At 40.4% G+C, this 27,355-nt stretch overlaps 1 protein-coding gene across 5 annotated transcripts in view; it reads right to left on the bottom strand.

Annotated features, from left to right (window-relative positions):
• The window catches only part of mast2 (microtubule associated serine/threonine kinase 2), a 406,821-nt gene that overhangs the window by 26,475 nt on the left and 352,991 nt on the right, over positions 1 to 27,355 (bottom strand). For all 5 annotated transcript variants that reach the window (XM_059984199.1, XM_059984201.1, XM_059984202.1 and 2 more), the window contains 6 exons: positions 16,492 to 16,630; positions 14,436 to 14,568; positions 6,794 to 6,959; positions 2,766 to 2,867; positions 2,156 to 2,278; positions 893 to 1,002 (listed from right to left, as the gene is read on the bottom strand). In XM_059984199.1, the coding sequence (XP_059840182.1) occupies positions 893 to 1,002; positions 2,156 to 2,278; positions 2,766 to 2,867; positions 6,794 to 6,959; positions 14,436 to 14,568; positions 16,492 to 16,630 (773 nt within the window). The remainder of the gene's footprint in view (positions 1 to 892; positions 1,003 to 2,155; positions 2,279 to 2,765; positions 2,868 to 6,793; positions 6,960 to 14,435; positions 14,569 to 16,491; positions 16,631 to 27,355) is intronic.

Raw genomic sequence — 27,355 nt, 5'->3', positions numbered from 1 at the left:
TTGCTTCTCCAACCTGTGAGTGGCCTTTTGGTAGCAGAGGAGGAGGACATGGATCGACATGTCGGAATGGAAGTGGTGAAAGAAATTGAAATGGTTGCCCACCAGGAATTCCTGCTTTTCTTGGATGAAGCTGAGGTGCTCAACAAAGCAGTCCCCCAATCCATGCTGGGTCTCACCAAGCCACACTGCAAGCACTGGGTAGAGTCGACGACCCCAGATGATTCACATGTGAAGTGTTGCCTCACATGGATGGACTGTTTGGGGCCCTGAATGGAGGTGAGGGAGAAGGTGAATAGGCAGGTGTAGCATTTTGGCCGCCTGCAGTGATAAGTGCCAGGAAGAAGATTATTCGGGTAGGACAAATGGACAAGAGAATCATGGAGGAAGCCACCTCTGCAAAAGGTGGAGAGTGGATGTGTTGGAGGGGGGGGGAATGTATGGAGAAGTAAAGATGTGCTTGACGGTAGGGTTCCGTTGAAGATGGCGGAAATTGCAGAGAATTACATGTTGGATGTGGAGGTTAATGGTGTGATAGATGAGGACAAGGGGAACCCTATCCCTGCTAAGGAATTGGGAAGACTGGGTGAGCATGAATGGCCTGGAAATGAAGGAGATGTGGGTAAGGGCAGCATCTATGGTGGAGGAGGGGAAACCCTGTTTGTTACACTAAACTTTGGAATTGTGTGATTGGAAATGAGCTAAATGTGATTCAAATAGGCAAATATTTTTAATACTCTGATTGATTAAAACCTCAATGTCCTTGGTTCTTAGCATATTCCTCAATTTCCCTTCATAAACATATCTCCCTGTCACTTGTCTACAATTTTCACAATGTGGTTCAAAAGTGTTCATTAATAACCTTCACATTCATTAATTTAGATATTGAAGTTACCTTGCTGAATCTCGGTGAACAAGATGAGAACTGCTTAATTTCTACATGGTCATCATCATTGGTGTCATCTTCCTCATCAGAATCAAGATGGTGGTACCTGTCCGATCGGGCTATGATATATAAAAAAAATGGGAGGTAATTCACTGTTAACAAATTGTCATCATTCCACATATCATTTTAATTAGAGACTATGTGAGGATAACATGACACATGACATATAATTATCAGATATAAGTACTACTTGAAAGTAATGGACCAAATTATATCAGCAACAAAAGGAGACGGTAAAAATGAGTTTCAACCTAAAAGCTACACATTTAACTGCTTTTAGTTTTTTTTCTTCCAATTGTGTGCGTTAGATTTTTGCTTAACCTAAAATACGGTTGTCAGTTGACTAACTGCTGCATACAAGTTACAATGGGGTGACAAACTTTAAGTTTACATTCTTCTTTTGGTGCTGTTTTGCCCTGCTTGACCTCTGTGAGCAGGAAGATTGAAAACGACCATTTGAGCAATCATTTCAAATTCAAACCAAAATAATAGGGAGAAAAATCTCTCTGCTTTTTACAATAACAGTGAAATAAGAATTACCCAAGCTGCAAGTTCACAGGTTAATACTACTCATAAAGTTACAACAATAAACTACAGCAACTGTTGAAACACTAAGACCAATGGACTTGGATGATATTCCATTTTACATGCAGCACATCCTTAACCTCAACAAATCTTTAACTTCTTCAAAGAAGGGCATTTGATGGCAACAAAAATGTTTATGGAAAAATTACTATTCTTGTCACAAGAAGGTTGTAAAATAATAATCAATCAAAAACATGAATGGATGATGCTTCTAAGGTTGCACAAAAATTTTCAGATGCTGGAATCTGGAATGACACACAAAAAGCTGTTGGAAATCAGATCAGGCAGGATCTATGGAGGGAAAGTGCAGTGCATCTTCAATTAATACTGCTTGACCTACTGACTTCCTCCAGGTATCCAAGGTTGCTTAATTTCATCTGTGGATGTCAAAATTGCTTCCTCTGATCTCAATTATCTTTAATTAACAAGTTACTCCAAGTAACATGTGCACTGAATAAGTTAAATTATTGGGTAACAACGTTAAAATGTAATTTAGAAATATCAATTATGAATTTTGGTTAATATGTGTAATCAACCAAGAAGCAATGAAACAAAAGGAAACAATGAAGGATTTTAGTTAAGATTTTAGCCTTCAACCCAAGCTCCAGGTTTCTAAGCACTACTTACTATCAAAGTAACTAGTGTCATCTTCCGACTCAAGCTGAGGAATAAATTCTGCCTTCTGACGCAGCAGAGTATTCCAATCCAGATCTGAGAAGAACCGATGCTGCTTAACTTCATAAGCACTTCCTAAGAAGAAAACAGGTTTGTGCCGATTCAAGTACACCTGTCATGATTTCATACTATACATTTCATAAACCTATAGCCTCTCCCTCAAGTCATAATCACGTTTCATTATCATACAAAAAAGTTAATATATTGTAGCAAATTTATCTATAAAAAGCAAATACACACACATCACAGATAAACAGCACACAGGCACACACTCATACTTTATAATAAATCTTCAGTCAACAAGTAATAAGATTACAATATTGAAGGCTAATCATCAACATCTTTAGAAGGAAGAGCAGGCATGATAATATCACAAGAGGACTCAAAGGAAGGCAGACAATGTGAGATAACTGATATGCACTTAAAAAATTCATAGCTTTTGACTTCACCTAAGGCTATGATACTCTGTGATCACATTCAAGAATTTTAAATACTAGTTCATTGGAATTTCATAGGTATTCTTAACAATGATGATATTTCAAATGTACATGCTCATCATTACCTGTACCCAGCCGTTCTAACGGATTTTGCCTTAGTAATTTTGAGATGAGGTCTTCAGCATCAGGTGGCAAAGCTTCTTCTCCATCAGGCCAAGCTATCTGATCTGAAGTGTGAAATAAGTAGTTAACAATAGAAGTTTATACAAACATAGTATCATGAACTGCAATATCTAATTTAAAAACTGCAACAAATCAAATCAATCAAACCACAAATATCCCTTGGCTTTTACTTCTCAGAATATTTAGTCCAGTAATTTATTTATCTTTTTCCAATAAACATTTTAAGTGTTATTTATATACACTTATTAACATCCTTCCAAAAAGATATAACCAACATGCTTCTGCCATTTTCCTGAGGAAACATTCCAAAATTCCTACATTGCTCTATGTCGAAAAGATCCGTGAATGTCATCTGTGTTCTTTTATTCACACTTAGCTTCAGAAGTTGCAATGAATCACAGAATGGGTACAACAGAGTAGATTGCTATTCAATGGACTTCTTTGCAATCTTACTTATCATCCCACTCCTTTACTTGTTCCAAATGATCCTGCAAATTGCCTCTTTTGAAATATTTTTCCAGATCCATTTTAAATACTATAATTCAATCTGTTTTAACTGCTGGGTTCTAGCAATACATTCCAGACACTAATCACTTGCTATATAAAAATATTTTTCTTTGTGTCACTCTTGCCAGTCATCTCCATTCTTTTTTGCCTGGTTCTTGACCCCTCTGCCAATGGAAATTATTTCACTTGGTCTTTTCTGTCAGTATATTTTGTGATTATAAACACCTCCATCAGATTCCCTTTACAACCACCTCTGTATGAAGGAGAATAACTATATAACTAAATTCCACGATCTCCAGAATAATGCATCAAACAGAAAATGCTTGAAACATTAGCAGATCAGGTAGCAGCTGCAGAAAGAGAGAACAGAAAAGTGCTGATTTTATCACTGTTTCTCAATCTTACGTTGAGACTTGTTGAGGCCAAAGAGAGAGAGTAATCAGAGTGGGAGTGGGATGCAGAAGTGACAGGGAGTTCCACAATTTCAAGTCACTTGGTTCCTCTATTTATATCAAAACTGGTCAATTCTGCTACAAGGATATTTATCTGTAATGTAAGTTCAGAATTCTCCTTCCATTGACATTTTCAATATTCTCTTTTGGTATCAGATCTCTAACAGAGCTCTGAACTGCACCATACAGTTTTTTCAAGTCCTTTTGTTTCTCCTCGCGTTAACTGCCCTCAATGATCTATTCATCAAAAGGCTTCATAAACAGCATTTCACCATGGCAACCCTGGCCTTATCCTATTACTCCGAGTATTACCTTTGTTCTGCCCATTGCTTCTTTACACGCACTCTGTAGCTTTAGACTATTTTTCTCTTTTTCTCAGTTCTGTTCGAGGGCCTTCGACTCGAATCATCAACACTCATTCCACCGATACAGCCTTGATGCTGATTTCCACGACCTGCAGTTTTTATATTTTCAGCTGTTTGGTAAATCCCTTCAGCACTCTCTAGAGTTTTTATATTTTTCCTGAAATCTGCTATGGGAATGATGCAAAATGCACCAACTATGGCTGAATTAGTGTTTTATAAACTGACATTATGACTTCCTTGTTTCTATACTCTATTCCTGAATTTAAAAAGCTCACAGTACAATATGCTATTTAAGTGACTTTCTTAAATTGCCTTGTTTATATAGCCACTTCTCATTCTTTCTATGAAGTGTAACACTTTACATTTCTCCCACACAGTTTAATGTTATCTGACTAATCAAGAAGGCAGCCTGCATCTCCCTGAAGTCTGTAACTGTTTTTGTTCGAAGTTCTCATTTATTACAAAGAAAGGGAGTACCTATGGTTGTGTTGAAAGCATTAAAACAGAGTCTAAATGGCAATATTCTGGAATTATTTGATAACGCATTATACTTTCTTCTTAAATACTGAGGAAATGATCAACTTACATCATTGAAAATATAGAAAGAAATAAAAGCCAATTTTAGTGTCAGCATCTGGGAGAAGTGTTGGAAATTTTTGCTGAACTCAGTCATGATATTTAGTGACAAGTTCATGCAAGATTTCTACTTTATTTGTTACAATAAAGCATTTTTCCAACAGAGCCCAGGTTACAGAGTTACAGTTTCCGACTGCTGACCCTACTGCTCCACTTTGCTGCAGAACTTCATCCATGGATTCAGCCCTGAATTCCATTAGCTGTCAAAGACCTATTCAGATCTGCCTTGAAACCTTATAGTATTTAGAGTAACCACTTTACAACCATAATGCTAATATGCTCCAATACTTTGTTCCCTTCCAGAAAACAAAAAATGCTGATGTATTTCCCAGTTACATTTGCTACCTTTAATTTTTAAATAGGATTATGTGCATAATTTTCTTATATGGCAGCAAAACTTACACATCTAATTTTTTCAAAGGTTTAATCTACTTTCAGCTTCCTGTTTTCAAGACAGGGACCTTTCTTCATGAGAAATTCCCTTAAACTCTAGAATCACTCGGCTCAGCTCTTTAAAATAATCTGTCAGAAACTAACCAAATATCCTCTTTGAGATGGGGAGTGCAAATCCAGTAGAGTATCAGAATTAGTTCAAGAGATGTAGGGTAGAGTTAAGAGAATATTATTTTCTGAAACTGAGAGTTGTGTGGCTGGAAATTGCACTAATGGTATTAGTGACTGCGTGGCAACTGTGCCCAGATATGGCAATGAATTAGAAATGTGAAGGAAATGGAAACAAATAGATGAAGAGCAGGGTAGGCTCGTATGAACTTTGACCAACTGTGTGAAACAACAGTGATTTAACCCATTTCTGAATTGCAATTCTAAATGAATGCTAATTTTAGAACATTGTTTGATGTCCTGTGTAAAACTCTAATATCTATTCAAAGTTCAAAGTAAATTTATTATTAAAGTAATATATGTTACCATATACACTGCAGAGATTTACTTTCTTGCAGGCATACCCAATAAATCCATAATAGAATAATAATCATAACAGAATCAATGAAAGACCTCATCAACTGGGAGTTCAACTCATGTGCAAAAACACAAATAATAATGACAATAATAATAACAAATAAGCAAGAAATATTGAGAACATGAGATGAAGAGTCCTTGAAAATGAGTCCTTAGGTTGTGGGAGCATTTCAGTGATGGGGCAAATGATTACGTAAGATGTTAAGTTTTAGAAATTGTTAACAACTTTATTATACTACACAGCAGAAATCACTAGACATGTAGCTCTGAAGGAAATAGAAACAACTGGCCTTTGGGATCTTTCCCAACTTTCATGGTCTTAAGCCTTCCCTCTTTCTGTGGGAAACATATAAGAGTCTCCGTCCCTCAAATCTTCCTTTCATACTCAAAAAAAATTGCTCTTGTAGCCTTAAGGACAGAATCCTGAATTGAATTATCTCAGATAACCAGCTCTTCATGTTTTGTGTCAGAATTGGCCAGGTCTGATTTAGGTTTATCTACCTGTAATAATAGTTTTTGCCCTCCAAAGAAGCTGTCTAATCTGCTGAGCATTCTCTTGTGTTTCAGAATTCAGGCAATTATACAGCTTCTGCACCGCAGTTTCAGCATATTTTTTGCACTAAATGTCCCTATTCATCTACTGGAAACATTGTATAACATGGACTATCTCGGTCTCCACCCAATGACAAACATTCACTTTGTTCTCTGGACACCACACATGCTTTGCAACTTGAAATCTGCTTATTTTTTCATTTTCTGATGGAGGGTCATTGACCTGAAATGTCAGTTGTATTTCTTTCCCCATTTATGCTGCATGACTTGCTGAATATTTCCTGCACGTAGTTTTTAATTTTAGAAAGAGTGGGGTCGTTCTAGAACAATAATGCACAATAGAAGGGACACTGAAGCCTACTCTAGTATTAACATCCTGGATGAAGGAAGCAGTTCAACATTATAGGATTTATTTGGTGCTTCTCTCAAATATTCCTCAAGAACCATTAATAGAGTGAAAATAAACCAAATACAACTCACCACTAATTACTTGTCCAAATAGTTCTTCTGGAGTATCTCCAAAAAATGGAACGCATCCTACCAGAAATTCATATAGGATTATTCCCATGGCCCACCAATCCACCGGCTTTCCATAGCCCTGTCGTAGTATCACTTCAGGAGCAATGTACTCTGGAGTTCCACAAACCTGTATCAACAGAAAAAGACTTTGTCAGGAAATACATTTCTCAACAATGATTTTTTAAAACTAGCTTTGTAAGTGTTAAGTGGTAAAGCAAATGGAGTTTTCACCTGGATGTGTCTTTCATAAGTTCTATAAGATTCAATAATTATACCAAAAGAATTTAATCAAAGAGTATTTTAAAAAAGTCACCTGACAGTCAGGATTAAGGATCTATGATAATTTGAAAACTTGGCTGGCCACACAAAATGCAACAACGGAGTACCAAGCTGAAAATGTCAACTGATCATTCACTTCTCAATATCAAATTAATGGGAAACTTCATGCTCACCTTTAATATCAAACTACTTTTACAATCATTTTTTCTTTACAAAGTTCCTTCATGAATATTTTGCTTCAGAGTTCACCAGGAAAAGAAACAAAGGTGAGATTTATATAAATCAGGTTAATGTGCTGGATCATGCTGAGATAGTGTTGCAGCTTCTGAAATACATTAGTATATATAGGCTGCTGGGCCAGAAGGAGATACCCCAGGTTATTAAGGGAAGAGATTGCTGGGACACTGGCAATGACCTTTGCACACTTCCTGACCACAGTGGGATAGCAAATGTTATTCTGTTATTCAAGAAAGATATAGGGATAATTCTAGGAATTATAGACCAGTAAATCTCATTTTAGTGATAAGCAAAGTATTGGGGAGAATTCTTAGATACAGAATTTATGAGCATTTAGAGAAGCATAGTTATATTAGGGAAAATCAACATGACTTTGTGAGAGGCAGATCATGCATCGTGAGTCCAATTGATACGGACTTTATATGACATTTGACAAGTTCTCCATAATAGACTCAATCAGAAAGTCATGAGGCATGGGAACTATGGTAATTTGGCTACACGGATTCAGAATTAGCTTGCTCACAGAAGGTAGACGATGGAACCTGGAGGACAGTGGCAAGTGGTGCTCTGCACTGACCCCAGGACCACTGCTCTTTGTGATTTTCATAAATGACTTGAATGAGGAAGTGGAGGGGTGGGTTAGCAAGTATGCAGATTTCATGAAAGTTGGTGGTGCTGTGGATAGTGTAGAAGGTTGTCAGAGGCTATAACGGAATATAGACAAGATGCAGAACTGGGCAGAGAAGTGGAAGATGAAATTCAATCAGGAAAAGTGTGAAATGATACACAGTAGAAAATGGAACTTGAAAGTAGGATGCAAAATTAATAGCAGTATGCAAGAACAAGGGGATCTTGGGCTCCAAGTCCATCAATCCCTCTAAGTTGGTGTGCAAATTGATAGGGTGGTTAAGAAGGAGTATCGTGTGTTTGCTTTCATTAATTGGGGTATTGAATTCAAAAGCCATGAGGTAACATTGCAGCTCTATAAATTTTAGTTAAACCACACTTACGAATACATATTTGGTCTCCTCATTATAGAAAGAATGTAGAAGCGTTAGAGAGAGGATGAGGAGATGTTGCTTGGATTAGGGAACATGTTTCATGAGGAAAAGTTGAACAAGCTAGGGCTTTTCTCTCTGGAGTGATGAAAGACAAGACTTGACTTGATAGAGGTGTACAAGATGATGAGAGGCATACGTATAATAGGTAACCAGCACCTTGGTCCCTAGGGTAGCAATGGCTAATACTAGAGGACTAATACTAAAGTGAGTGGAAGAAAGTTCAGCGGAGATGTTGAGGTAATTTTTTTTTAATATATACAGCAGTTTTTTTCATATATTCATTAACTTCCGAGGCACCTAGGGGGCGACTCAAGCAGCAGCAGTACTCTCAATGGATACGATTAAATATTCTTGTCTCAGCCTGATACAGCTAAAAAGCACAACTGCTTCCAAGGTCAGTACAGTCAACAAAGATGTCTTAATGTGTTTAAACAAACTATCGCTGCTTAAAGCTGATGAAAACAACACCAATTGTGGTCGGAAGCGCCTACATAAGACACCACGGAGGAAGCGTGGCTGCAGAGCGGGGTTACAAGTACGTTTAAGGAAGCGGGGTTTTAAACTCCTTATACTGACTATCTTGCTGGCAAACGTGCAGTCTCTGGTGAATAAAATCGATGATCTCAGAGCCAGGGTGCTGAATCTGAGGGACATTAGAACCGCGTGTGTCCTTTTTTTTCATGGAGTCCTGGTTAACCCCTTCCGTACCGGATGCAGTGATTCAGATCGACGGGTTTACTACACACTGTTAGGACTGATTTATAGAGTCTCTCAAAAGCAGAGGTGGAGGAGTATGCCTCAAGATTAACTCTTCTTAATGCACAAATATATCAGTGCTGTCCCAATTCTGCTCACCAGATCTGGAATATCTAGCAGTAAAGTGCCATCCTTTTTACCTGCCAAGGGAGCTCTCTGGGGTCATTGTGGTAGCAATTTACATTCCACCTCAGGCCAATATCAATCAGGCTTTAGATGAACTGAGCAACGGGATCAACATGCATGAAACAGCAAATCCTATCGCCGTCACCATTGTTTTGGGAGATTTTAACCAGGCCAGTCTGAAAAAAATCACTAATCAACTGCCATCAACAGATCACTTGCAATACCAGAGGAAACAACACACTGGACCAGTGCTACACCACCATCAAGAATGCCTACCGTGCTATTCCACACCCTCACTTTGAGAAGTCTGATCACCAGGCTGTACTTCTACCCCCTGAGTATAGGCAGAGACTGAAGACTGCAGCATCAGTAGTGAGGACTAAGAAGATATGGACAAGGGAATCACAGGAGCACTTACAGCACCTGCTTTGAATCTGTGGACTGGGCTGTATTCAGGGATTCATCTTCGAACCTGGATGAGTATGCTGCAATTGTTGCTGACTTCATTAAAATCTGTGTGGATGAGTGTGTGCCTACAAAGATTTACTGTACATTCCCAAACCAAAAGCTGTGGATGAACCAGGAGGTACGTCACCTGCTGATGGCTAGATCTGTGGCATTCAAGTCTGGCGACCCAGGCCTGTGCCAGAAAACCAGGTATGATTTGTGGAGGCCTATTTCAAGGTTGAAGAGACAATTTCGAATGAGGTTGGAGGCGATGACAGATGCATGGCAACTCTGGCAGGGTCTGCAAGATGTTACTTCCTACAAAGCGAAACCCAATAGCATGAATGGTAGCACTGCTTCACTACCAGATGAACTCAACACCTTCTATGCACACTTTGAAAGGGAGAATACAACTACAGCTGTGAAGATCCCCGCTGCACCTGATGACCCTGTGATCTGCATCTCAGAGGCCAATGTTAGGCTGTCTTTAAAGAGAGTGAAGGTCCCAAAGGAGTAACTAGTAAAGCTCTGAAAATCTGTTTCAACCAACTAGCGCGAGTATTCAGGGATATTTTCAACCTCTCACTGCTATGGGCAGAAGTTCCCACTTGCTTCAAAAAGGCACCAATGCCTAAGAAGAAGAATGTGAGCTGCCTTAATGACTATCACCCAGTAGCACTCACATAAACAATGATGAAATGCTTTGAGAGGTTGGTCATGACTAGATTGAACTCCTGCCTCAGCAAGGACCTCGACCCATTGCAATTTGCCTATTGCCACAATAGGTCAACCGCAGACGCAGTCTCAATGGCTCTCCACACAGCTTAGACCACCTGGACAACACAAACATCTACGTCAGGAGCTGTTCATTGACTGTAGCTCAGCACTTAATAGCATCATTCCCACAATCCTGATTGAGAAGTTGCAGAACCTGGGCCCCTGTACCTTCCTCTGCAATTGGATCCTCGACTTCCTAACCAGAAGACCACAATCTGTGCAGATTGGTGATGACATATCTTCCTCACTGACGATCAACACTGATACACTTCAGGGGTGTGTGTTTAGCCCACAGCTCTACTCTCTATATGCACATGACTGTGTGTTTAGGCATAGCTCAAATACCATCTATAAATTTCTTAAAGATACAACTATTGTTGGTAGAATCTCAGGTGGTGACACCACTGGTGCTCCCAGTGTGGCCTCTTGTACATCGATGTGACCCGACATAGATTGGAAGACAGCTTCCCATCATTCTTGAATTTGACAGATTTGCTTTATTAAGTACACTGTCTCAAATGCAACAATGGACCAAAAGCAAAAAAAAAAACTGACTTTCCAACTTATGCCACTGAAATATACAGACTCTGAAGTCAGTAGCATATCCAGTTTAATGCCTACACAATACTGCCACACACCTGGCCCATCTGCTGCTGTGTTCCATTATTGGAACCCACATGGAGTGCAGTAGCAGACCAGCACCTTGTTGAGACTCTCCAGCATTTATATTAAGATACTGCATTCTGATCCTGTGCTAGTTTATACCTGATGCAGGATGCATTTGTCCAATGATTTCAATAAGAACTGATTAATATGGAGAAAATAAGAGGGAAAGTCATGGAAAATACCTTTAAAAAAAATTATGTTGTTTATTTAGTTAATTTATTGAGTTTTAAGATGCATTTTACCAACTTGCTAATGGTTTCTAATGTTGTTTTGTAATTGTTTAAAACAGCTCCATTCATCCAAGATGTTCAGAAATATTTGAAAACTGTGGCAATTTTGAAAATTATCTTTGCCAGTTTTCAAAACTTCCAGAGAAATTTATGGGGGAAAGCTTGCAAAGGTTTGCCAAAATAAGACCTTTCTACCATTGACAAACAAGAGAAAATTTACAGATGCTGGAAATCCAAGCAACACACACAAAATGCTGGAGGAACTCAGCAGGCCAGGCAGCATTTATAGAAAAAGTACAATCGATATTTAGGGCCAAGACCCTTTGGTAGGACTGGAGAAAAAAATGAGGAGCAGATTTAAAAGGTGGGAGAGGGGAGAGAGAAACACAAGGTGATAGGGTGAAACCGGGAGGTGGGGGGGGATGAAGTAAGCAGCTGGGAAGTTGATTGGTGAAAGAGATACAGGGCTGTAGAAGGGGGAGTCTGATAGGAGAGGACAGCAGGCAAGGAAGATAGATAAGGGGAGGGAGCACCAGAGAGAGGCAATGGGCAGGCAAGGAGATAATGTGAGAGAGGGAAAAGGGGACAGGGAATGGTAGGGTGGGAGGGGGGGTGAAAAGAAGTTTGAGAAATCAATGTTCATGACATCAGGTTGGAAGCTACCCAGACGGAATATAAGGTGTTGTTCCTCCAACCCGAGTGTGGTCTCATCACGACAGTAGAGGAGGCACTGGTTAACATATCAGAATGGAAATAGGAAGTGGAATTAAAATGGGTGGCCACTAGGAGATTCCGCTTCTTCTGGCGGACAGAGTGCAAGTACTTGATGAAGCTTTCTTCCAATCTATGTCCGGTCTCATCGATGTACAAGAGGCCACACTAGGAGCACCAGACACAGTATATGAACCCAACAGACTCATAGGTGAAGTGTCGCCTCACCTGGAAGGACTGTTTAGGGCCTTGAATGGTAGTGAGAGAGGAGGTATAGCACTCGTTCCGCTTGCAAGGATATATGTCAGGAGGGAGATTAGTGGGGAGGGACAAATGGATAGGGGCGCTGCAGAGGGAGTGATCCCTGCAGAAAGCGGAAAGTGGGAAGAAGGAGAAAATGTGCTTGGTGTTGGGATACCGTTGGAGTTGGCAGAAGTTCCAGAGAATTACGTGCTGGACATGGAGAGTGGTGGGGTGGTAGGTGATAACAAGAGGAACGCTATCCCTGGTAGGGTGGTGGGCAGATGGGGTAAGAGCAGACATGTGAGAAATGGAAGAGATGCGGTTGAGGGCAGCGTTGATGGTGAAGGAAGGGATGCTCCTTTCTTTGAAAAAGGAAGACACCTCCTTCATTCTGGAAAGAAAAGCCTCATACTGAGAGCAGATGCAGTAACGATGGAGGAAATGAAAGAAGGGGTCGGCATTTTTACAAGTAACCAGGTGGGAAGAGGTATAGTCCAGGTAGCTGTGAGAGTCCATGGGTTTATAAAGACATCAGCAGATAAACTGACTCCAGCGATAGATTCAGTAAGATCAAGAACAGGGGCGAGGTGTCAGAAATTGTCCAGGTAAATTTGAGGGCAGGGTGGAAGTTGGAGGTAAAGTTGATGAAGTTGGGGAGCTCTGCATGGATGTAGGGAGCAGCACCAACACAGTTGTCAATGCAGCATTGGAAAAGTGGGGGACAGACACCAGTGTAAGCTTAGAACATACACTGCTCCATGTAGCTGACAAAAAAGCAGGTACAGCTGGGACCCATGTGAGTGCCCATGGCTACACCTTTTGTTTGAAGGAAGTGGGAGGAACCAAAAGAGAAATTATTAAGAGTGTGGACAAGTTCTGCTAGACAGAGGAGAGTAGTGGTGGAAGGGAATTGGTTGGCCATTGAGCCCCTTAAACATCCCTTGAAGTAAGATTAATTTTTCAGCTAACACAAGACCAGGGTAGAATATAGCCACAGTTAATAATTGATGAATGCAACTTTAAAAAAAAATACCGACACAGCAGAAGAATAGTTTTACTAAGGCAAATCATCAAGTAATTATTACAAATCCCCGAGGATGCTTGAAAATTGTGCACACTTGCGGACGTCCTAAATGTGGCAGGGAATTTATGCCAAATTATTGAACAGTTTTGTGTCATTGACTACAAATTGAATTGAATCGCTCATAATTATTTCACTTAACATATTGAAAGGTCATTCAGTCTTTGACACACACACAGAAAAACAGTTCTCAAATGCTCTATTTTTTAAAATCCATAATGCTACTGTCTTGAATGGTAAAACAAGAAACATGTCACATATTAGGATTATAGGGTCCACAATGTCTTTATATGTATGCAATAGCAGTTTTATTATACAAATTTTTCAAATTAAGAAATGACCAGTACTGATTTCTATTTTGCTGCATGAAAGCAAATTGTGGACTTAGTTTGAAAGATATTTTGTGAAAGAAATATGAAATGCTTTTTATCCACATTCATTCTACCTGTCAGCAGCACGCCATTGCTCCCATGTGTACCATCTGCAAAATGCATTGCAGAATTGCATCAATCCAATTTCAAGAGTACTTCTCAAGCCCATTATCTCAACTATCAGAAAAATAGGGCCAGTAAGCACCTGGGATCAAGAATATCAATAGATTCTCCTTCAAGTCACAATCTTATTTGACTTGATCATATAATGCCACTCCTTCTTTGTTAATGGATCTAAATGCTGGAGTTACCACTTTTAATTACTGCAGTTCTTCTGGTAAAACCCTTCAGATGACTGCAGTAATTAAAAGAGGTAACTCACCAGTACCATTTTGAGAGCAATTAGATTCACAAATGATTTAGTCTTCAAAAATAGTTTTTACTACCAACTAATATTAAATCAGAAAGCAATGAGTTACTTAGATTGTGGTTACTTAAATTTATTTATGAGTAACAATAAGATTAATACCAACTGTATTTGTCAGCAATCCATTCACAAAAAAATCAGCAATGACAGCATTTAAAAAAAAAATTCACAAGATTATATTGATTTTTCACCTGCTTATCAAGAAATTCTCTAGCATCTTTTTCAATGTGTCCTTCATATAAATTGGTTGTGAGACTCATCAGACCAATCTTTGAAAGTCCAAAATCTGTCAGCTTGATGTGACCCATTGAAGTGATGAGAAGGCTGTAAAAGGAAAGAACTCAAGTCAATAACGGAGACCATTTAAACAGCTCAGGCTTTGTGTACGGCTGCCAAAACATTTTCAAAAATCAAACTCTCTAGAAAGTTCTACAAATAAATTGCAGATATTTTGAATTTTCCACAGTATGAAGTTTTGTAAGTGTATACATCAATAACACTCAGATTGAAGTGAATTCAAGGTACTAACTTAATCTGACTTTGAGACGTTTGCTCAAAACACTTTAGATACTTTATGAGCAATGGGCTAAAGTAATTGAAATAATTATTTGGTTATTAGTGGTATGCTTCACAGGTGGCCATTTTATAACTAAATATTATAAACAATTTTTTGAATACAGATCCTTGACATATGCGATCCTAAAAGTAACTTGGATGACCTTAGTTTGAAGCACTAACTTTTTGAGTGTCTTGTTAAATACTGGGCCAATTAATAGCCAAATATAGACAAAGGTGAGTGTAACATACAATCATCAAGCTCACTTTTAAACAAATTAGAAATGAAAGAATAACTTCACTTATCTACAGCTCTGTGCCAGAGAAAATATGCATAAAACTTAGCATGGATTGAAATTAACAAATTCACACATATTCAAAATTATCAGATAGTTGCTGAGTTAAAGAATGGCAGGTAAAATATTGAAAGTACAAAAGGAGAAACTCGGGCATTTGGTATAAGTACCTTCAAACATTACATATGGCTGTTCAGTGATTAGTACTGAAGACTCTGAAAAGGATTTAGCAGTTATTTATTGAAACTTGCCATCCTGAGGCTTAGTCAACAAAGCTAGTCAACCACTGTGTTATTATAAAGATTGATATTTTTTCTGAACTTTCCAAATTTCTGAAAAGATTATCTTTGTTACAAATTGTTATGTCATTTTGGACCCAATTTTAAAAGGCCAAGACAGCAAAATGAGGTGATGGCAAGTCTAGCACTTTGTGCAATGGATGAAGAAAGAAGAAGGAAATCCATCAGATTCATTCAAAACCGAAGTGGGGAGAATGATACATTAACAATTAATTGAAGGACCTGGGAAAAACAGCAAAAAATGACGTGGGTAGCAATCAGAGTGAAAGAAAATATAAAAAAAAGGGTAGAAGAAAATAAATTCAGCAAAGAAAAAAGAAAAGACAAAAAAACTTGTATGTTAATACTGTCACTTATAGATTCTCTATAATAATTTGTAACTGCATATAAATAAAAAATTAGATAATATCTTTTGCCTTGAATAAAAGTAAATTATTTTTACTTTTTGGTATTATAAGAAAAAATAGGCCGAAACTAATGAATACACTTCATTTTTGTTTTACAAAATGAGATCAATGTTCCCAGCAGCTGACAGATTGAGAAGCTAGCGACAAGAAGAAGAAAATATTGGCCAATACACCAGGAGAATTCCCCAGTTCAAACTAAAATAATGGAATGCCAATGCCTGCTTAATGTCTCATTAACACAGACAACATCCTCTAACGTTGTAATACTTAGTGCTTTCTGAACTGTCAAATCTGGATGGGAACTCCAGTAAAAGGTGAGACTGTTTGCACTGACCATGGCTATCACACAAGATCACTACTTATAATACTCATAAATAGAATTCACAATATGGTAAATTCTGCTTATTAGCTTGTAACTAAGATAATACAATAGTTGGAATAAGAACCAGCATATATACAACTTAAAATGTCAAAAACCCTTTTGCCTCACAGGTGCTGCTTGATCCTCAACAGTTTGTTTAGTGTCAGTGATAGAGAAGGTTTGTATGTTTTATTGATGTCAACTGGTTTAGAAGTTGTTATTCACAACTAAACCTACAAATCAAGAAGACATTTAACATGCAAGAAAAACAAGCACTTCAGACATAGGTTGCAAGTCTAGAAGAAATCAATGAGTTCAAGGATTCATACTTGTCTGGCTTGAGGTCACGGTGAACAACGCCATAATTGTGCAGATATTCTAAAGCTAGTACAGTTTCTGCAAAATACATCCTGGCCATTTCAACAGGCAGAGCACCAATATTCTTCAGTAAAGTTGCACAGTCCCCACCTATGGTACAAAATATAAATATAAAGGACATGGTTATAGAGAAACAAACACAATAAAATCTGTAGATGCTGCAGAAGATCGAGAACATAACCCAGCACATCACACAAACCAATCCTCCATCCTTGGACTCATTTTACACCGCACACTGACAGAGCAGTGCTACCAGGATAATCAAGGACACGACCCACCCAGCCAACACACTTTTTGTCCCTCTTCCCTCCGGGAGAAAGTTCAGGAGCTTGAAAATTCGTACGGCCAGATTTGGGAACAGCTTCTTCCCAACTATGATAAGGCTGCTGAATGGATCCTGACCCGGATCTGGACCATACCTTCCAAATATACAGACCTGACTTGTACTACATTACTTTCCCTTTTCTATTTTCTAATTATGGTTTATAAATTAAATTTTTATTATATTTACTTCGATTTGTACTTCAGGGAGCACGAAGCACAGTATCAAATATTGCTGTGATGATTGTACACTCTAGTATCAATTGTTTGGTGACAATAAAGTAAAATAAATCCAAAGCAACACACAGGCCACTGGAGGAACTCTGCAGGCCAGACAGCGTCTATGGAAAAGAGTACAGTTAATATCTCGGGACGAGATCCTTCAACAGGACTGGAAAGTAAGGGGGAAGGAGTCAGACAAAGACGGTGGGGGAGGGGAGGAAATAGTACAAGAATGCAAACAGGAAGAAGAATTGAAATGGGTGGCCACCAGGAAATCCCTCTTTTTGTGCTGGATGTAGAAGTGGTCGACGAAGTGGTGCCCCAATCTACGTCAGCTCTCACCTACATACAGGAGGTCACACTGGGAGTATTGGATACAGTAGTTGACCCAAATAGATTCTTAAATGAAATGTCACCTCACCTGGAAGGACTGTTTGGGGTCCTGAATGGTACAGAGGGAGGAGGTGTAGGGCAGATATGGCACTTGTTCTGCTTGCAAGGCTAGGTCCCAGGAGGGAGATCTGTGGGAAGGGATGAATGGACAAGGGAGTCATGTAGGGAGCAATCACTGCAGAAAGCAGAAAGCAGGGGAAGAGAAAGATGTGTATGGTGGTAGGATCCAGTTAGAGATGGTGGAAATTCTGAAGAATTATGTGTTGGACGCGGAGGCTAATGGGTGGTACGTGAGAACAGGAGGAACCTTATCCCTGATGTGGTGATGGAAGGCTGGGGTGAAGGCAGATGTGTGCGAAATGGAAGAGATGTAGGTGAGGGAGCAAAGTTGGTGAAGGAAGGGATGCTCTATTCTTTGAAGGAGGAGGACGTCTCAGTTGCTCTGAAATGAAAAGTCTCATCTGATAGCGGATGCAGCAGAGACGGAGGAATTGAGGGAAGGGAATGGCATTTTTACAAGCGACAGGGTGAGAAGAGGTGTAGTCCAGATAGTTGGGAGAGTTAGTGGGCTTATAAAAGATATCAGTAGATGGTCCGTCTTCAGAAATGGAGACAGAGAGATCGAGAAAGGGGAGAGAGGTGTCAGAAATGGACCAAGAGAATTTGAGGGTGGAAGCTGGAGGCAAAGTTGATGAGCTCAACATGGGTGCAGAAAGCAGCACTAATGCAGTCATCAATGTAATGTAGGAAGAGTTGGGGAACAATACTGGTGCAGGCTTTGAACAGACATAGCTGAGACCCATGTGAGTGCCCATGGCTACACCTTTGATTTGAAGAAAGTGGGAGGAGCCGAAGGAGAAATTATTGAGGGTGAGGACTACTGTTGCCAGATGAAGCAGAGTGGTGGTTGGAGGAGCAACAGTCTATATTCTGTCTGGGTAGCCTTGATTACTTCTGCAACTATCCATTTCTCCCTCATTTTCCACTACAAAATTCTCCAGTAATCAACATTACATATGAAGGCACCAAGTACTGGTGGATGACAGGAATCATGGTGTTGAAAGATGTACTTAACAGATGAGCTGTTGTAACAATACCTGGCAGGGGTGTGGGAACCTGAGGGGGAAGAAACACTAAAAAGGCATCCAAGTTTGGGTATGTTCAGGAAAACAAAGAGAAAGGAATGGAAATAGTGCAGGACAACAGGAAAGGTAATGATAAAGCGTATCAAAAAGGTACACAAACATAAGAATGTAACACAATGGATTCCAGTTAATTGGGACACATGGGACCGGTACATTTTGACCCAATTAAATGGCTGCCCCAATTAGCCGAACTTTCATGGACATAGTTAAAAAGGAATTTAAAAAACCACGAAGTGATGAACAAATTACGCATTTAAATTAAATACAGAACAAATCAGAACACTACCAAGAGTATTACAGTACTATAAAAACATGTATTTGTTCCTAATAGTTATCAATGGAGGAATTCATTCAGTATATGCAACGAACAAAATCACCACAGGCACTTAGTGCAGATAACGGACTGCCTATATATAATGCTATCAATGATTGCACCCCCTTCAAATCTTCATTTTCATTGTAACATTCAAGATGATTGTCATTAGATACCTTCAAATTCTTGAAGTAGTGAAATAGTCCCATTTTCACTCCTGACCATTTCTGGAATCTGCAAGCTTGAATGCTCCAAACCGCAGTGAGAAAAACAGTTCCAGAATTGTCTTAATGCTTACTTCTTGCCAACCAATGGTGTTGAGAGGGATAATAAATCAGCCACGATGGAATGGTGGATCAGACTTAATGGGTTAAATAGTCCAATTCTGCTCCTAAGGCTTATTGTCTAAAATCAAATTACAAAGGCAGCCTTGGAATGAGACTTTGAGGAACTAAACAGGGTGCAGCCAATTACAGATGTGTTGCAGAATTAATGATCTCATGGTTAAGGATTCATTGAAAAGAGTGACCCTAACATTGTAGAAGTACAAGTTCAGTCTGAGAATGAGAAACCTGGGACTGAAACAACTGTCATAAAATTGAGGTTGTTTAGAAAATCATAGTACAATCATGCAGTTAATTAAGTTTTAAGAAAAGGAAATTGATAAAAGGTCTCAGGTCGAAACATCGACTGTCTACTCCTCTCCATAGATGGTGCCTGACTTGCTGAGTTAAGACAATGAGATATAGGAACAGAATTAAGCCATTTGGCCCATCAAGTCTGCTCTGCCATTTCATTATGGCTGAAGCAATTTCCTTCTCAGCTCCCATCTCCTGCTTTCTCCCTGTATCCCTTCATGCCCTGACCAATTAAGAATCTAACTACCACTGCCTCAAGTATACATAAAGACTTGGCCTCCACAGCTGCCTGTGGCAAAGAATTCCACAGATTCACTGCTCTCTGGCTGAAGGAATCCCTCCTTATCTCCATTCTAAAAGGACACCCCTCTATTCGAAGCTGTGTTGTCCGGTCTTAGACTCTCCCAAAATAGGAAACATTACCTCCACGTCCACTCTATTCAGGCCTTTCACCATTTGATAGGTTTCAATGAAGTCAACCCCACATTCTTCCGAATTCCAGTGAATACAGGCTCAGAGCTATCAAGCACTCTTCATATGACAGGCCACTCAATCCTGAAATCATTTTCACGAACCTCCTTTGAACCTGCTCCTGTTTAGCACAATCTTTCTAAGAGAAGGAGCCCAAAATTGCTCTCAAAACTACAAGTGAGGCCTCATCAGTACATTATAAAATCCCAACAGTTATCCTTGCTTTTATATTCTAGTTGTCTTGAAACGAATGCTAACATTGCATTTGCCTTCCTCACCACATACTCAATCTGCACATTAACCTTCAGGGAATTCTGCATAAGGACTCCCAAGTCCCTTTGCACCTGTTTTTTTGTATTTTCTCTCCATTCAGAAAATAGTCAATCCTTTCATTTCTTCTATCAAAGTGCATGACCATGAATGATCTGGATGACGGGGTGGTAAATTGGATTAGTAAGTATGCAGATGATACCAAGATAGGTGGTGCTGCGGATAATGAAGTAGGTTTTCAAAGTTGCAGAGAGGTTTAGGCCAGTTAGAAGAGTGGGCTGAAAGATGGCAGATGGGAATTTAAGGCTTTTAAGTGTGAGGAGCTACATTTTGGTAGGAATAATCAAAATAGGACATAAATGGTCATTGGTAGGGCATTGAAGAATGCAGTAGAACAGAGTGATCTAGGAATAATGGTGCATAGTTCCCTGAAGGTGGAATCTCATGTGGATAGGGTGGTGAAGAAAGCTTTTGGTATGCTGGCCTTTATAAATCAGAGCATTGAGTATAGGAGTTGGGTGGGATGTAATGTTAAAATTGTACAAGGCATTGGTAAGGCCGAATTTGGAGTATTGTGTACAGTTCTGGTCACCAAATTATAGGAAAGGTGTCAACAAAATAGAGAGTACAGAGAAGATTTACTAGAATGTTACCTGGGTTTCAGCACCTAAGTTACAGAGAAAGGTTGAACAAGTTAGGACTTTATTCTTTGGAGTGTAGAAGGTTGAAGGGGGATTTGATAGAGGTACTTAAAATTATGAGGGGGATAGATAGAGTTGACGTGGATAGGCTTTTTCCATTGAGAGTAGAGGAGATTCAAACAAGAGGACATGAGTTGAGAGTTAGGGGGCAGAAGTTTAGGGGTAACACGAGGGGGAATTTCTTTACTCAGAGAGTGGTAGCTGTGTGGAACGAGCTTCCAGTAGAAGTGGTAGAGGCAGGTTTGGTATTGTCATTTAAAGTAAAATTGGATAGATATATGGACAGGAAAAGAATGGAGGGTTATGGTCTGAGTGCAGATCAGTGGGACTAGGTGAGAGTAAGTGTTCGGCACTGACTAGAAGAGCTGAGATAGCCTGCTTCCGTGCTGTAATTGTTATATGGTTATACACTTCCCGACACTGCATTCCATCTGCCATTTCTTTGCCCATTCTTCAAATCTGTCTAAGCCCTTCTGTAGCCTCTCTACTTCTTCACAACTACCTGTCCCTCCTCCTATCATGTGTAGCACCTTGTCAAAGGCCTTCTGAAAATCCAAGTACACAGTATCAACTAACTCTCCTTTGTCAATCCTGCTTGCTACTTCTTCAAAGAATTCCAACAGATTAGTCAGGCAAGATTTTCACTTGAGGAAACCATACAGACTACAGCCTATTTTATCATGTGCATCCTAGTACCCTGAGACCTCATCCTTAGCAATGAACTCCAACATCTTCCCACCCACTGAAGTCAGACTAACTGGCTTAGTGTTCCCTTTCTTCTGCCTCTCTCCCTTCTTGGAGTGACATTTGCAATTTTCCCGGTTTCTGGAACATCTAGTGATTAACCATAGAACACTATAGCACAGTACAGGCCGTTCAGCCCTCCATGTTGTGCGGACCCATATAATCCTTAAAAAAAGTACTAAACCCACACTACCCCATAACCCTCCATTTTTCTTTCATCCATGTGCCTGTCCAAGAGGTTCTTAAATACCCCTAATGTTTTAGCTTCCACCACCATCCCTGGCAAGTCATTCCAGGCACTCACAAGCCTTTTTGTAAAAAACTTACCCCTGATGTCTCCCCTAAACTTCCCTCCCTTAATTTTGTACATATGCCCTCTGGTGTTTGCTATTGGTGCCTTGGGAAACAGGTACTGACTATCCACCCTATCTATGCCTCTCATAATCTTGTACACCTCTATCAAAGTCCCCTCTCATTCTTCTACGCTCCAAACAGAAAAGTCCCAGCTCTGTTAACCTTGCTTCATATGACTTGTTCTCGAAACCAGGCAACATCCTGTTAAATCTCCTCCGCCCCCTCTCCATAGCTTCCACATCCTTCCTATAATGAGGTGACCAGAATTGAACATAATACTCTAAGTGTGGTCTCACCAGAGACTTGTAGAGTTGCAACATGACCTCTCCACTCTTGAACTCAATCCCCCTGTTAATGAAGCCTAGCATCCCATAGGCCTTCTTAACTACCCTATCAACCTGTGCAGCGACCTTGAGGGATGTATGGATTTGAACCCCAAGGTCCCTTTGTTCATCCACACTCTTAAGTAACGGACCATTAATCCTGTACTCAGTCTTCTGGTTTGTCTTTCCAAAATGTATCACCTCACAGTTGTCCGGATCGAACTCCATCTGCCATTTTTCTGCCCAACTCTGCAGCCTGTCTATGTTCTCTTGTAACCTTCGACAACCTACAGCTCCATCCACAACTCCTCCAATCTTTGTGTCATCCGCAAACTTGCTCACCCATCCTTCTGCCTCCAGTAATTAGTAATGATTCTTGAAAGATCATTACTAATGCCTCCATGATCTACTCAGCCACCTCTTTCAGAACTCTGGGGTATACACCAACTGGTCCAAGTGGCTTATCTACCTTCAGACCTTTCAGTTACCCAAGAACCTTCTCTCTAGTTATGGTAATTTCATACACTTCATGCTCCCTGACACCTGGAACTTCTACCATACTGCTAGTGTCTCCACAGTGAAGACTGATTGATGTAAAATACTTATTCAGTTCACCTGTTATTTTGTTATCCCCCATTACTACTCCTCCAGCATCATCTTCCAGTAATCCAATATTTATGCTCACCTCTCTTTCACACTTTATGTATATGAAAAAACTTTTGGTATCTTATTGGCTAGCTTACTTTCATATTCCATCTTTACCTTCTTAATGACTTTTTAAGTTTCTCCAACGTTTTGTGCATGCTGCTCAAGATTTCAAGCATGTGCAAAATCTCATGTGTTTATAATACATTTGCTAGGTATTTTTCTGAGGAGGTAATAAACAGGTTGGATAAAGTGGAATCTGTAAATATGGTACGTTTGAATTTCCAGAAGGCATTCAACCAGGTGGCACAAGAGAGGTAACTACAAGAGCATGTGAGATTAGGGATAATATATCTGCATAGATAGAGTAGTATAAATTATTATATAAACAGAGTGAAGGTATGAAATGCTGCATCATATGAAACATAAAGGGTACAGCAGGCATTTACAAAGTCTATTGTAAAAGCTTAGTAGGTTTGCACTGTAAATAGTGAAACAGCATAATAAGAGGTGATTTTATTGCAACATACAGTAGAGGCTCCTGAATGGTACTGACACAGTAAATACCAAGAGGACATTTTCTTGAGTGAGGGTGACTAGAACTACAGAGCATAGCTCCAGAATCGAGGTTTGCTCATTTTGACAGAGATGAGGAGAATGCTCCTTTCTCAGTGGATGATAAAATTTCAATGTTTTGAAATCCCAAAACATGGCAAAGATGGATTACTGAATATATTCAAGATGGTGATTTAACTACAAAGATGTATAGGGACATAAAAAATGGTGTTGAGGCCAAGATCAGATCAGGCATGATGTGACTGATATGGTGGGACAAGCAAATTGGCCCCCTTTAGGTGTTTATTTCTTAGGTTAGCACGGTTAATATTGCGGAAGCTAACCTATCAACAAGCACTTACTTCAATAGTGAGAAAGTTAAGAACATAGAACATTGAAATTTACAGCACATCACAGGCCCCTTGGCCCACAATGTTGTGCCGACCATGTAATCTGCTCTAGGGACTACCTAGAATTTCTCTAGCGCATCGCCCTCTATTTTTCTAAGCTCCATGTACCTATCTAAGAGACTCTTAAAAGACCCTATCGTATCTGCCTCCACCACTCTGTGTGAAAAACTTGCTTCTGACATCTCCTTGATACCTATTTCCAAGTACCTTAAAACTAAGTCCCCTCGTGTTAGTCCTTTCAACCCTGGGAAAAAACCTCTGGCTATCCACACGATTCATGCCCTTATCATCTTACACACCTCTATCAAGTCACCTCTCAATCTCCATTGCTCCAAGGAGAAAAGGCCAAGTTCACTCAACCTATTCTCATAAGGTACAACCTCCAATCCAGGCAACATCCTTGTAAACCTCCTGTGCACTCTCTCTATAGTATCCACATTCTTCCTGTAGTGAGGTGACCAGAACTGCACACAGTACTCCAAGTGGGGTCTGACACAGACCCCAAGATCTCTCAGATCCTCACACTAACAAAAGTCTTAGCATTTATATTATATTCTGTCTTCAAATTGGACCTACCAAAATGAAGAACTTCACACTTATCTGGGTTGAAGTCCACCTGCCACTTCTCATCCCAGTTCTGCATCCTATCGGTATCCCACTGAAACCTCTGACAACCTTTGTTTTGAAAAATTTCAACGATGTCTTTTGTGAACCTAGTCACCCCCGGTAAGTAATTAGCCAGTTTTTCACCAAACTGATCAACATCAATTCTACTGTAACTAAATATACCTTTAAATGTTAGTATTTTCCATGTTACAAGCAAAATACATTGAGATTATATGAATATTTCACTACAGGATACAAGTTAAAATAAAAGTACCTGTCAAAAAAATTAGATAGAGCAATTCAAAGAGATTTAGAAAGATTTTCAAAGAAAATCACAAGTATAAGCACTTGCCCATTCTGTGGAAACAATTTCTTGGAATAACATTAATGGAAAGTGTATTGATAAAAGTTTGTATACCAATCTATTTTAAATCAGACATTCCAATCTTTGTTAAGATTTGGAACTTTTTTACATAAACACTTGAAAGACATAAATCCCTCTTTCTGCACATACAATAATTTTCATCTGTCACTTGTTAAGAATACATGGTGTAAACAATCAATAATTTTCAAAGAATTTACTTGTGAAAATAACAATGTGATCTGTGATCAGACATCAGACAGAAAACGTACCAGACATAACCAAGGTTCTATTCTGCACAGCAAGCACATTGTGACTTGAAATGAGTTGTTAAGCAAGAGAAAGAAATTTACAAAATGTATCTGATGAGAAATAATTTGATCCAATTTAATGGGCAGTGTAGAGAAATCGCAGTAACAATGGATCACTTGATCCAGCCAAATGCTAAATGTGTCCATTAATTTAGCCTTGGAGGATTCACTGATGTCAGGTGAATCAGAAGATTGATTAAATATATATTTCCACAAATATGACCAATAAGATAATTCATCAAACATCAAAACAATAATTAAGTTGTAGCGTCTTTGGTAATCCTGTGGCCCAGGAAGTCGATGGTGTCAAGTCCGAACTGGCATTTGGCCGGGTTGATTATGAGGCAAAAATCACTCAGGCGGGAGTAGAACTGGAGGAGGTGTGACAGATGCTCCTGACGACTACTGCTGGCTATGAGGATGTCATCCAAATAGATGAATGCAAAGTCCAGGTCGTGTCCCACCGCATCCATTAGCCGCTGGAATGTCTGTGTAGAATTCTTCAGGTCAAACGGCACTTGGAAGAATCCGGACAGGCCAAATGGGGTAATGAGTGCTGTTTTGGGGATATCTTTAGGGTGTACCGGAAATTGATGGTATCCCCGGACAAGGTCTACTTTGGAAAAGATGCTTGCCCCATGCAGGTTTGCTGCAAAGTCCTGTATGTGCGGCATGGGATAGCAGTCTAGAGTGGTAGCCTTGTTCAGTCTGCGGTAGTCGCCGCATGGTCTCCAACCCCCGGCTGCTTTGGGCACCATGTGTAGGGGGGAGACCCATGGGCTGAAGGACCACTGTACAATCCCCAATTCCTCCATCTTCTTGAACTCCTCCTTCACCAGGCAGAGCTTGTCCGGGGGGAACCTTGGTGCGCGGGCGTGGAGGAGTAGTCCCAGGGTTGGATTGTGGTGCTGTACTCCGTGTCTGGGCATGGCTGCCGTGAACTACGGTGCCAGAACTGATGGAAAGTCCGCCAAGATTCTAGTGAATTCGTTGTCGGACAGCGTGATAGAGTCCAGGTGTGGGGCCGGCAACTTGGCTTCACCCAGGGAGAACGTCTGGAAAGTCTCGGCATGTACCGGTCTTTTCCCTTGCAAATCGACCAGTAGGCTGTGAGCTCACAAGATGTCCGTTCCCAGGAGTGGTTGGGACATGGCGGACAGTGTGAAGTCCCATGTGAACTGGCTGGTGCCGAACTGCAGATGCACTGTGAGGGTGTCGTAGGTCTGTATCGTGCTGCCGTTTGCGGCCCTCAGGGTGGGTCCTGGCTTCCTGTTGCGGGTGTCATACCCCATCGGGGGCAAGACGCTGATCTCCGCTCTGGTGTCGACCAAGAAGCGGCATCCCGACTGTTTGTCCCAGATGTACAAGAGGCTGTCCTGGTGGCCAGCCGCCATAGCCATTAGTGGCGACTGGCCCTGGCGTTTCCCAGGAACTTGCAGGGCGGGCGACAATGGCGGGCTTCTGTGCCCCACTGCTGGTGGTAGAAACACCACTGTTCATTGGCCTCCTCACTCCTGCCTCTGAGTTGTGTGCGTTCCATTGCTGGGCCTGGACTGGCCTGCTGTTGGGTGCGTGGCTTGGTAATCTGTCTGATGGATGCCCTGCTCTCTCTCTTGGCTTTCCACAGCACGTCTGCCCGGGCCGCCACCTTCCGGGGGTCACTGAAATCTTTGTCGGCCAGTAGCAGATGTATGTCCTGAGGCAGTTACTCTAGGAACGCCTGCTCAAACATGAAGCAGGGCTTGTGTCTGTCAGCCAGGGCCAGCATTTCGTTCATCAATGCTGACAGCGGCCTGTCTCCTAAACCGTCCAGATGCAGCAAGCGGGCACCTCGCTCACGCTGTGAGAGGCCAAAGGTCCCTATTAGCAGCACTTTGAATGCTGCATATTTACCTTCTTCTGGGGGCGACTGTATGAAATCCTCAACCTGGGTGGCTGTCTCCTGGTCAAGGGAGCTCACCATGTAATAGTAACGCGTGGAATCAGAAGATATCTGCCGAATCTGGAACTGGGCTTCTGCTTGGTCAAACCA

The sequence above is a fragment of the Hypanus sabinus genome, chromosome 11, assembly GCF_030144855.1.
Source record: "Hypanus sabinus isolate sHypSab1 chromosome 11, sHypSab1.hap1, whole genome shotgun sequence".
Classification (NCBI taxonomy): Eukaryota; Metazoa; Chordata; class Chondrichthyes; order Myliobatiformes; family Dasyatidae; genus Hypanus; species Hypanus sabinus.
This window is presented reverse-complemented; position numbering and strand designations above follow the sequence as displayed.